The 12,043-nt window shown below is 45.4% G+C and overlaps 1 protein-coding gene and 1 long non-coding RNA gene across 4 annotated transcripts in view; one reads left to right on the top strand and one right to left on the bottom strand.

Annotated features, from left to right (window-relative positions):
* Nucleotides 1-9,490: 9,490 nt before the first annotated feature.
* Nucleotides 9,491-10,332, bottom strand: LOC308660608. Its single transcript, XR_014024758.1, has 3 exons — nt 10,043-10,332; nt 9,751-9,807; nt 9,491-9,569 (listed from the first exon to the last, which is right to left on the bottom strand). It is a non-coding gene; the product is annotated as an uncharacterized lncRNA (long non-coding RNA).
* A 247-nt stretch (nt 10,333-10,579) lies between these two features.
* LOC308674138 (N-acetylglucosaminyl-phosphatidylinositol de-N-acetylase-like) overlaps nt 10,580-12,043 on the top strand; it is a 67,037-nt gene continuing 65,573 nt past the window's right edge. For all 3 annotated transcript variants that reach the window (XR_014027811.1, XM_081338386.1, XM_081338385.1), the window contains exon 1: nt 10,580-11,402. Coding sequence is in view for 2 of the 3 variants with exons in the window: in XM_081338386.1 (XP_081194512.1) it covers nt 11,117-11,402 (286 nt within the window). In the remaining variant the exon portion in view is untranslated. The remainder of the gene's footprint in view (nt 11,403-12,043) is intronic.

Here is a 12,043-nt window from a genome sequence, read left to right as displayed (position 1 = left end):
AGCGCCAGAAAGAATGAAGCGACTGGGCCAAAGCCGAAAGGACGCTCAGCTGTGGATGTGTCTGGTGGTGAAAGGAAAGTCCGATGCTGTAAAGATTTTTTCTCCATAGGAACCTGGAATGTAAGATCCATGAATCAAGGAAAGCTGGACGTGGTCAAACAAGAGATGACAAGACTGAACATCGACATCTTAGGTATCAGCGAACTAAAATGGACAGGAATGGGTGAATTTAATTCAGATGACCATCAGGTATACTACTGCGGGCAAGAATCCCTCAGAAGAAATGGAGTAGCCTTCATAGTCAATAAAAGAGTAGGAAAAGCAATACTGGGATACAATCCTCAAAATGACAGAATGATCTCAGTTCGAATCCAAGGCAAACCATTCAATATCACAGTAGTCCAAGTCTATGCCCCAACCACCAGTGCTGAAGAGGATGAAATTGACCGGTTCGATGAAGCCCTACAGCACCTTATAGAACTAACACCCAAAAATGATGTCCTTATCATCATGGGGGATTGGAATGCTAAAGTAGGAAGCCAAAAGATAACCGGAATAACAGGCAAGTTTGGCCTTGGAGTACAAAATGAAGCAGGGCACAGGCTGATAGAATTTTGTCAAGAGAATACGATGGTCATAGCAAACACTCTTTTCCAACAACCCAAGAGACGGCTCTACACATGGACATCACCAGACGGTCAACACAGAAATCAGATTGACTATATGCTCTGCAGCCAAAGATGGAGAAGCTCTATACAGTCGGTAAAAACAAGACCAGGAGCTGACTGTGGCTCAGACCATGAGCTTCTCCTTGCAAAGTTTAGGCTTAAACTGAAGAAAGTAGGGAAAAGCACTAGGCCAGTCAGGTATGAATTAAATCATATCCCTGTTGAATATACAGTAGAGGTGACAAATAGATTTAAGGAATTAGATCTGATAGACAGAGTGCCTGAAGAACTATGGACAGAGGTTCGCGACATTGTACAACAGGTAGCAACCAAAACCATCCCAAAGAAAAAGAAATGCAAGAAAGCAAAATGGCTGTCTGAGGAAGCTTTGCAAATAGCTGAGGAAAGGAGGGAAGCGAAAGGCAAGGGAGAAAAACATAGATATGCCCAATTGAATGCAGAATTCCAGAGAATAGCTAGAAGAGATAAGAATGCCTTCTTAAATGAACAGTGCAAAGAAATAGAAGAAAACAATAGAATAGGGAGGACCAGAGATCTTTTCAAGAAAATTGGAGAGATGAAGGGAACGTTTAATGCAAAAATGGGCATGATAAAGGACCAAAATGGCAGGGACCTAACAGAGGCAGAAGAGATTAAGAAGAGGTGGCAAAATTACACAGAAGAACTATACAAGAATGAGCTTAACGTCCCAGATAATCACAATGATGTGGTCACTGACCTCGAGCCAGACATCCTAGAATGTGAGGTGAAGTGGGCCTTAGAAAAGCTGAGCAACAACAAAGCTAGTGGAGGTGACAGTATTCCAGCTGAGCTATTCAAAATCTTAAAAGACAGTGCAGTAAAAGTGCTACACTCAATTTGCCAGCAAATTTGGAAAACTCAACAGTGGCCACAGGATTGGAAAAGATCAGTTTACATTCCAATTCCAAAGAAAGGCAGTGCCAAAGAATGTTCAAACTATCGCACCATTGCACTCATTTCTCATGCTAGTAAAGTCATGCTTAAAATCCTACAAGCTAGACTTCAGCAGTATGTGGATCGAGAACTACCAGAAGTACAGGCAGGATTTCGAAGAGGCAGAGGAACTAGAGATCAAATTGCCAACATACGCTGGATCATGGAGAAAGCTAGAGAGTTCCAGAAAAACATCTACTTCTGCTTCATTGACTATGCTAAAGCCTTTGATTGTGTGGATCATAACAAACTGTGGCAAGTTCTTAAAGAGATGGGAGTACCAGACCATCTTATTTGTCTCTTGAGAAACCTATATGCGGGTCAAGAAGCAACAGTGAGAACTGGACACGGAACCACTGATTGGTTCAAAATTGGGAAAGGAGTCCGGCAAGGCTGTATACTGTCGCCCTGCCTATTTAACTTATATGCAGAGCACATCATGAGAAAGGCAGGGCTAGATGAATCAAAAGTTGGAATTAAGATTGCCGGAAGAAATATCAACAACCTAAGATACGCAGATGATACCACTCTAATGGCAGAAAGTGAAGAAGAACTAAAGAGCCTCTTGTTGCGGGTGAAGAAGGAGAGTGCAAAACTTGGGTTGAAACTTAACATTAAGAAAACCAAGATCATGGCAACTGGCCCTCTCAATTCCTGGCAAATAGATGGGGAAGAAATGGAGGTAGTGACAGATTTTGTTTTCCTGGGCTCCAAGATCACTGCAGATGGGGACTGTAGCCAAGAAATTAAAAGACGCTTGCTCCTGGGGAGGAAAGCCATGGCAAATCTAGACAGCACACTAAAAAGCAGAGACATCACCCTGTCAACAAAAGTGCGTATAGTCAAGGCTATGGTCTTCCCAGTTGCAATGTATGGCAGTGAAAGTTGGACCATAAGAAAGGCTGAGCGCCAAAGAATTGAGGCCTTTGAACTGTGGTGCTGGAGAAGACTCCTGCGAGTCCCTTGGACTGCAAGGCGATCAAACCGGTCAGTCCTAGAGGAGATCAACCCTGACTGCTCTTTAGAAGGCCAGATCCTGAAGCTAAAACTCAAATACTTTGGCCACCTAATGAGAAGGAAGGACTCACTGGAGAAGAGCCTCATGCTGGGAAAGATGGAGGGCAAGAGAAGAAGGGGACGACGGAGAATGAGGTGGCTGGATGGAGTCATTGAAGCAGTAGGCGTGAGCCTAAATGGACTCCAGAATATGGTAGAGGACAGGAAGGCCTGGAGGAATGTTGTCCATAGGGTCGCGATGGGTCGGACACGACTTCGCAGCTAACAACAACAACAACAATACATTTCTTCTAAGTACAGTAATAAATAGCCAGTTGCATTTAGTGGTTAAGGCACCAAGCTAGAAGCCCAGTCCTGCCTTAGGCAGGAAAGCCAACTGGGTGAGTTTGGACCAGAGGGGCTTCAAGCGTGGCCCTTTTATGACTTGTGGACTTCAACTCCCAGAATTCCTCAGCTGGGCACGCTGGCTGAGGAATTCTGGGAGCTGAAGTCCACAAGTCATAAAAGGGCCAAGTTTGAAGACCCCTGCTCTGGAAAGTCAAGTGAGTTTTACTCCCATCTTAGGCATAAAGCCATCTGGATGGGCCAATCACCTCCTTTCAGGCCAGCCCGCCTTACAGGGTTGTTGTTATAGAGAAACTAGGAGGAAGAAGGATGATTACATATGTTCACTGTCGTAGGTTATTTATAAAAGGCATAAAGGCAAGATATAAATAAATAAAATGCAAAGAAGTAAAGAAATATTCTGTCACGTTGGTTCTCAAAGTCTGGTTTGGGACCCCCTTGGAGTCCCCAACACCCTTTCGCGGGTTTTTTCCCCCCAAAATACAAATATTCCAAAATTTACTCGGTTTTCAGTTCTGATAAAGAGTAAATGTTGATCGATATATAATAACCCACATAAACCAAAGCCCTTTGCGTGTCCTCAGTTTGTTTTAAGAATGTCAACGTATCTAAAAAGTTTGGGAAGAGCTGTTCTATTCTAGATGCAGCCATTCAAAGATTCATTTTAATTTTACCTGCCAGTATTTTTTTTTTTTGGGGAAAGGCCACAACTAATTTGAATGCTATTTTTTTTTAAAAAAAATGTTTGTGGCATAACACTTTGGGCGTGACACTGATTGTTTGTGACCTCCTCCTGGGTTCATTCAGGCTTCTTTGCAGGCCTGTCGGTGTTCCACCCAAATAGACGTGGTTGGAGCTGAATTCTCAGTTCGTATTACATACATACGTGCATTGAGCAATGCAAGTTGTTGAAATGGCATCGTGGAAGAGCCTGTTTTCCTTCTCAATTGTATGATGTTAGAATCAGAACAGAGCCGGAAGGGACCTGGGAGGTCATCTAGTCCAGCCCCCTGCTCAAGGCAGGAGACCCTGTACTATTTCAGACAAGCGGTTCTCCAATCTCTTCTTAAACGCCTCCAGTGATGGAGCACCCACAGCTTCTGGAGGCGGTCTAATGAAGAGAAGGACGAGGGGGGACATGATAGCAGTCTTCCAATATCTCAGGGGCTGCCCCAAAGAAGAGGGAGTCAAGCTCTTCTCCAAAGCGCCCGAAGGCAGGACAAGAAACACGGATGGAAACTGATCAAGGAGAGAAGCAACCTAGAACTAAGGAGAAACTTCCTGACAGTTAGAACAATTAACCAGTGGAACTCCTTGCCCCCAGAAGCTGTGAATGCTCCAACACCGGAGGTTTTTAAGAAGAGACTAGACAGCCATTTGTCTGAAATGGTATAGGGTTTCCTGCCTGAGCAGGGGGTTGGACTAGATGACTTCCAAAGTCCCTTCCATCATCATCATCATCATATTATCATTATCATTATTATTATTAAACATTTATTCATAAAACATGAAACTCAGTCAACTGAACACTCAAATTGTCTGGCACTAATGGTTGACATGGGTTGCTGCCAGCATCCTAGGTCTCAACCAGGTACCTCCTTAAAATGTAAGATTTCCAAGTAGCGCAGTTTTTTGTAGCTTTGCTGGAGTTATTGCAGGAAGCTGCAATTTCTTGATGTGTTTTGCAAAGTTTTTGGACATAGTTCCCAGTGCCCCGATGACAATGGGTGTCACTGTTACGCGTTTCATCCATAATCGCACAGTTTTGATGGCCAGGTCGCAGTATTTCATAATTTTTCCCAGTTCTTTTTCTTCAACTCTACAATCTCCTGGTACAGCGATATCAATCAACTGTACAGTTCAGTTCTCTACGACTGCGATATCTGGCGTGTTGTGTTCCAAATGGCGATCTGTTGTTATTATTATCTGTTGTTGTTGTTCTTGTTGTTATTAACATGTTGTCCCCAATTCGGATCTGAGCCTGGCGCCGAAGCCGATGAAGAACCCCAGACACGAGGTGCAGGTTTTGTTTCCTTTTATCGAAGCGCTTCAGCAAAAGGGGCCCCAGCCAGCAAAATGCCAGGATCCAGAACAAAGGATTCAACAAGCTTTTATACAGATTTTTCAAGGCGGGATAGAGATGCATTGTCTAACGGGCATTCTGAAAGTTACCTAAAAGGGCCCTCTGTTGGCTCCGTGCCATCCCTGTTGCTAAGTCTTAACTAATAAAGACTTCAAAAGAATACCCAACAAGTATTCTATTGGCTCTCTTTCAGCCCTGTTCCTCAAAGTTAACCAATAGGCATCCTAGAAAACTCTCTTAGCAAGTCTTCTCTCGGCTCGTCTTAGCCCTGTTCCTTATCTTAGCAATATGTCTTGTATGATGATGTGCCTGGCAGTCGGCTCTTGCCTGTCCACACTCCTTGTTGCTTTTTTCTTTCTTATACAGACCTGTACATCTCCTTTCCTTCTGAGTTCACAACCACAACCTTGCATTTTTACAGCAGATGGCCCATCGTACTGTGGGATGTCAGCCCCCTCCCAGAAAGAAATGTGTTTTGGGAATATTAAAAGGCAGAATATTATATTTTCCCAAAGGATCTTAAAGGCAGGAACACACACACACACACACACACACACACACACACCAAGTCTCTCTCCCCCAAACAGAAACCAGCCCTGCAGAAATGCAGATGTGATAATCTTGTCAGAAACACTGGAGGCAGGAAGCTGGGATTAGAAAGACAAAAGATCCCCAGAATCAACAATCCCTCATACCCTCCCAAAAATCCAACAATCATCAGCCACAACCCCAGAGAAGCAGGATATGACCTTTGGGATATAATAGGATTAACCCTCCACCATCAGAATACTGGGACCCGGTGGCTCAGTGGGTTAGGACGCTGAGCTTGTCGATCAGAAGGTCGGCAGTTTGGCGGGTGAAATCCCGAGTGCCGCGTAACAGAGTGAGCGCCTGTTATTCGTCCCAGCTTCTGCCAACCTAGCAGTTCGAAAGCCTGTAAAAATGCAAGTAGAAAAATAGGGACCACTCCGGTGGGAAGGTAACAGCGTTCCGTGCGCCTTTGGCGTCTAGTCATGCCGGCCACATGACCACGGAGACGTCCTGAGCACCGGCCCCTAGAGTTGGAAACGACTAGCACGCATGTGCGGGGGAACCTTTACCTTTATCAGAATACCAGAAAGGCACACTCAGGAACAATTCCAAAGAAAAGCCCAAGGAGGTATAAAACCCCACCACTCCCTACTACATGTGGTCAGCTTTTCCCAGAGTCATCTTTCTGTCTGGCTCTCCTCTTCAATAAACTGCAACTTTCTTTCTAAAGCAATCTCCATTTTGTTTATTCCTGGCTTGGACTGGACCTTGATGAAGATTTCTTTTTTTTAACAATACATAGGATTGGTTGTTCGATGATTTATTTAAACATTAATGATGTCCTACTTACTTAAAGGTCCTGAGGAACAGGCAAGCGTAACCACACTTGTGGAGAAATCTGCAAGACACAACTGCGTTCTTCATAAAAGTCTTTACTTGGAAGGGACCAATAGGCCTCCGTTCTAAGTAACCATACTTAAAACCAGATGGCAAAATACCTTTCCTTTTATGTTGAATGAATCCAGATGTCTTCTCCAGAAAAAGAATGTGGGAGTCTGTCAATGCTGCAATGAAAAAAGGTTCAAAGACCTTGAAAAATGCAGCAGCTTTTTAGAGGCTACAAAGTATTTTTTTTTTTAATCCCATTTATATCCCGCCCTTCTCTGAAGACTCAGGGCGGCTTACAATCTAAAGCACAAATCAAGGTGCTTAGCAATAGCCTTCATTCTATGTATATGCCTGCTCATTAGGGTTTTCGGAGGGGGCATTATATATTAATGGAATATATAAAATTAGAGTTAAGAGTTGGAATTTCGCGATCATTTTGGCCCAATGTTTACAACTTTGGCCACTTTAAGAGGGGTGGACTTCAACTCCCAGAAATTCCCAGCCCCAACAAACACTGTAGTTGGGGAATTGTGAGAGCTGAAGACCACAACTGGGAATTCTGGGAACTGAAGTCCACCTATCTGAAAGCATGCTGGCTGGGAATAGTGTGGGAGTTAAAAGTTAAAGCATGCTGGCTGGAGAATTCTGCGAATTGAGGTCCACCCATTTTAAACCATGCTGGATGGGGAATTCTAGCGGTGGAAGTCCTCCCATCTTAAAGCAGGGTGGCTGGGGAATTCTGGGAACTGAAGACCACCCATCTTAAAGCTTGCTGGTTGGGAATAGTGTGGGAGTTAAAGTTAAAGCATGCTGGTTGGAGAATTCTGGGAGTTGAAGTCCATCCCTCTTAAAAGATGCTGGCTGGGGAATTCTGGGAACTGAAGACCACTCATCTTAAAGCAGGCTGGCTGGGGAATTCTGGGAACTGAAGTACACCTATCTTAAACTTGAAATAAGTCAATGTTAGAATAAATATGAGCTTCATCCCTGTCAGAGATGGAAGATGCTACAAAGGCTATACCATTTCAGACAAGTGTCTGTTCCATTTCTTTTTGAAAACCTCCGGTGATGGGAGCACCCACAACTTCTGGTGGCCAGCTGTTCCACTGGTTAATTATTCTATCACGAAATTTCTCCTTAATATCAGGTTGCTTCTTTTCTTGATTAGTTTTGTGAGATACACAATAACTGTACATTTATTGTGTATCTCACAGGAAGAAGAGGAGGAGGAAGACTGTTGGGGTCCTTGGTGCTCTCTGAGCTGGGTGGTTTTCTTGCAGACATTTCGTACCCAACTAGGGAACATCTTCAGTGTTAGAAGGGAGAGGGATTTGCAAAGAAAGAGCTAGGGCAGTGATGGCAAACCTTTTAGAGACGGAGTGCCCAAACTGCAACCCAAAGCCCACTTATGTATCATGGGGTGCCAGATGGGTGTGGCCATTTGGGTGGGTGTGGCCAATTGGATGGGCATGGCCCATTGAGTAGACGTGGCTGCCGTGGTAATGGCAGACTGGGTTTAAAAAGTTAAATCGACCAATTCCAACTTTGCGAGAACTCCCCCCCCCCCGCAAGAAGTTGAAATGGATTGATTGAACCTTTTTTTTTTGCACATGGCAGCAGAGGCCTAAAGCAAAAAGGTTTTATAAAACCCAGCTGAAGGCCTAGGACTGGGGTGACGGCACGCGTGCCCACAGAGAGGGCTCTGCGTGCCACCTGTGCCATAGGTTCGCCACCACGGAGCTAGGGGGAGAGAGGAAGGGGAGAAGGACGATGACTATGGGGTCCTTGGTGCTTTCTCAGCTGGGTTGTTTCCTTGCAGATATTTCATGACATCATCAAGGCTAGAAGAGAGTGGGATTTGTGGAGAGGAGAACTGTGAGAGCTTTCGTGACACAATTCAGTAACATCATCAGGGCTAGAAGGGAGTAGGGTTTGTGGAGTGGAGGAAGAAGAGGAGAAAGAGAGGACGACTGTGGGGTCCTTGATACTCTCTGAGCTTGGCTGTTTGCTTGCAGACATTTCATTACCCAACTAAAGAACAGCATCGGCAAACAACCAATAATTCCACAGCTCTTATCTCCAGCCAATGCAATATTCCTGAATATATTGCTATATATCCATTTTCGACTTAATCCTTTATCCCGTTTTCTGGATCCAGCAACAACTTGAAATGAAGCAACGCTTTGCAAAGGCAAAGTTCACACTGTACAGGAGAGTCCAATGTACTTTAGTATCTCTGAGGAGTTTTGCCACTTATTTTTTTCTTCTGCAAATGAATTGAAAGGGAGCAAACCGGAGATAGTTAAAAGGATGCAGGATGCTGTGCTTCGGCTGCTGGTCCAGGAATGAAGCACCAGATTGGAAGGTGGAACCAACCCAAAGGTGTTTATTTTTTTATTTTATTTTTTTATTTTTTAGATAAAGGATAGGCTGGATGTTATCCCAGATTTGGCTATCTTTTGGCTCCTGCAATGCTTTTACAAGGCAGCTTGGAAATACCCATTCTCTATAACAGACATGTCAAACACAAGGCCCGCAAAGTGGTTTCATGCGGCCCGCGAAGCCATCCTGGAAACAGTGAGGGAACGGCCCCCACTGCCTTGGCCCTGGCCCAGAGACCCTCCTTCTGCCAGAGACCCTCAGATCTGTCCCACTCCTGCCCAGGCCCCCATAGGCACCCTTGATGCGAAGGATGTAGAGCTGGCCACGCCCACCCAGTAGGCCATACGCACTCTAGCCACGCCCATCCAGTAGGCCACGCCCACCCTGGCCATACCCACCCGGCCCCCTGAGGGCAACCGCAATGCTGATGCGGCCCTCAGTGAAACTGAGTTTGACACCCCTGCTCTATAATGTCTATGGAGATTCTCAGTCATCTAGGTCATGGTTGTCCCAAAGATGCTTTTTTCACGAGGCCACCGGACTTTCTTGTTTTTGTTTTGAAGACGTTTTGCTTCCCATCCAAGAAGCTTCTTCAGCTCTGACTGGATGGTGCGGAGTGGAAGGATTTATACTCCGTGCAGACAGCTGGTCATTTGCATTTGTAGGAAGACACACACACCCTATGAAATATTTTGGGGAATATTAAAAAGGCAGAATATTATATTTCTCCAAAGGAATAATGGGGAAGATCTTAGAAGGCAGAAACCTCTCCCTCTCCCCCAGTCAGAAACTTAGCAGGCCAGGTCTGCAGAAATGCAGATTGGATTATCCCATTCAGCCCCATTCATGAGGAAATAGTACCTGCACAAACCCATTCAAGACAGGATCGTTTGAAATCCCTTGCAGCAAAACTGATAGCTAAAAATAACAAGAGTGATAGAACTAAAATCAGCCACCCCTCACTCAAAAAAATCCAACACAGCACATAGCCATCACCACAGCCCCAGGGAAGCAGGTCATGGCCTTTAGGACATAATAGGATTAACACACGGCCATCAGCATACCAAAATGGACACGCTCAAAAGCTCAGGTCAAAGTTCATACCACAGGAACAACTCCAAACACAGAAGCCCAAGAAGGTATAAAAACCCACCACTCCCAGCTACATGAGGTCAGCTTTCTGAGAGCCCCATGCTGCTGTGCTTCTGCTCTTCAATAAATAGAATCTTCTTTCTAAAGCAGCCTCCATTTTGTTTATTCCCGGCTTGGACTGGACTCTGATGAAAATTTTTCTTTCGACACATTCTTTTAAGAGTTGTTGAGGCCACTTGGAAGTTGATCTGTGTCCTCTCTCAAAAGAAGGCAAATGACCAGCTGTCTGCAAGGAGTATAAATCCTTCCATTCCCACCATCCAGTCGGAGCTGAAGAAGCTCAACATAGAATAGAATAGAGCTGGAAGGGACCTTGGAGGTCTTCTAGTCCAGCCCCCTGCTCACGCAGGAGAACCTATACTATCTCAAACAAGTGACTGTCCAGTCTCTTCTTAAAAACCTCCAATGATGGAGCACCCACGATTTCTGGAGGCAGGCTGGTTGATTGTCCTCACTGTCAAAAAGTTTCTCCTTAATTCTAGGTTACTTCTCTCTTTGGCCAGTTTCCAACCATTGTTTCTCGTACTTCCCTCTGGTACTTTGGAGAATAACATGACCCCTTCGTCTTTGTGGCAGCCCCTCTGCTATCATGTCTTCCCTATTTCTTCTTTTCTTTAGACTAGCCAAATCCAAGTCCTGCAGCCGTTCTTCGTATGTTTTAGTCTCCAGGCCTTGGATCATCCTAGTTGCTCTTCTCTGAATTTTTTCCAGACTCTCAACACCTTTTTTGCGATATGGTGACCAAAATTGGCTGCAGTATTCCAGGTGTGGCCTTACTAGGGTTTTATAAAGTGGTACTAATACTTCACGCGATCCTGATTCTATGCCTCTGTTTAGACAACCCAGGATTGTATTAGCTTTTTTGGCGGCTGCTGCACACTGCTGGCTCAAGTGCTCCTCGGATGAAAAGTGAAACGTCTTCAAAGCAAAAAACAAGGAAGTCCAGCGGCCTCTTGAAAAAAAATCACTTTTGGGACTCTATAAAAATATACGAGGCGGAACCATTCTTCGCGGTTCAGGTTTCCATCCGGACTTCCTTTGTCCCTTCCTTCTTTTTCTTCTTTCCTGCCTTACAATGGCGACGACCGCCCTGCTTCTTTTTCCTCTTGCCCTTCTTTTGCTGTGGTTGCTTCCTCGCTTGTGGCTGCAGCGCTACCGCGGCCTGAGGAAGTGGAAGCGGCGGCCAGACCACCGGACGCTTTTCTCGGACGGACCGGAGGCGCTAGCGGAGGTGCGACGCGACGTCCCGGCCACCCGCGTCCTATTCGTGACGGCGCACCCTGATGACGAAGCGATGTTCTTCGCCCCCACCATCCTCGCCTTCAAGTCGGCCAGCCTGTGGCTGCTCTGCAGCTCCACAGGTGAGGGGGGGAGGGAAAAGGGAGATGCGGGGTTGCCTAGCAACCGCGGCCTCGGCACGCCCATCTTGCGTGCGGGCTGCACGAACTCATGCCGTTGCCCTATGTTATCGGCGTCGCTCTGACGTCATCTGGATCCGACCGGAGGGCTTTACAAAGAGCCCCGCCCATCTCTGGCCTGTATTGCCTGAGCTAATAAAGGTCTGCCATTTGAGCGTGACGTCACTGAGCCTCAGTTTGCCCTGTCTGCAAAATGGGCATAAGAGCCAAGCAGAAGTTGGTGAATGGAGAGGCTTATAGCCTAAAAAGACACGATGAGAGAAAAGAAAAGAAAAGAAAGGAGAGAAAAGCCCGCAATAATCACCTCATCAATTTTTCCCAACATAGTTGTTAAATGAGCAAAAGTCAGTGTGATACAATAACGTTAGAGTAGGACTGGGGAGACCCGCTTTATGACCATCACAGCATACGACTGTAATTGCAGGCTCAATTATGGTCGTACCTTGAGGACTACCTGCAATGGCAGAATTTATTCTTCTACCTCTTTTCAGCTACCAGGGTCTGGTTCCCAGTGTCTCATTCCATTCTGTTATTTCAATTTATTGGTTGATTGATTCGACTAGTTTGCGCTATACAAATAATAG

The sequence above is a fragment of the Vipera berus genome (assembly GCF_964194415.1).
Source record: "Vipera berus genome assembly, chromosome: 1".
NCBI lineage: Eukaryota > Metazoa > Chordata > Lepidosauria > Squamata > Viperidae > Vipera > Vipera berus.
Note: the sequence above shows the minus strand (reverse complement) of the source record. Positions and strands in the feature narration are given on the sequence as shown.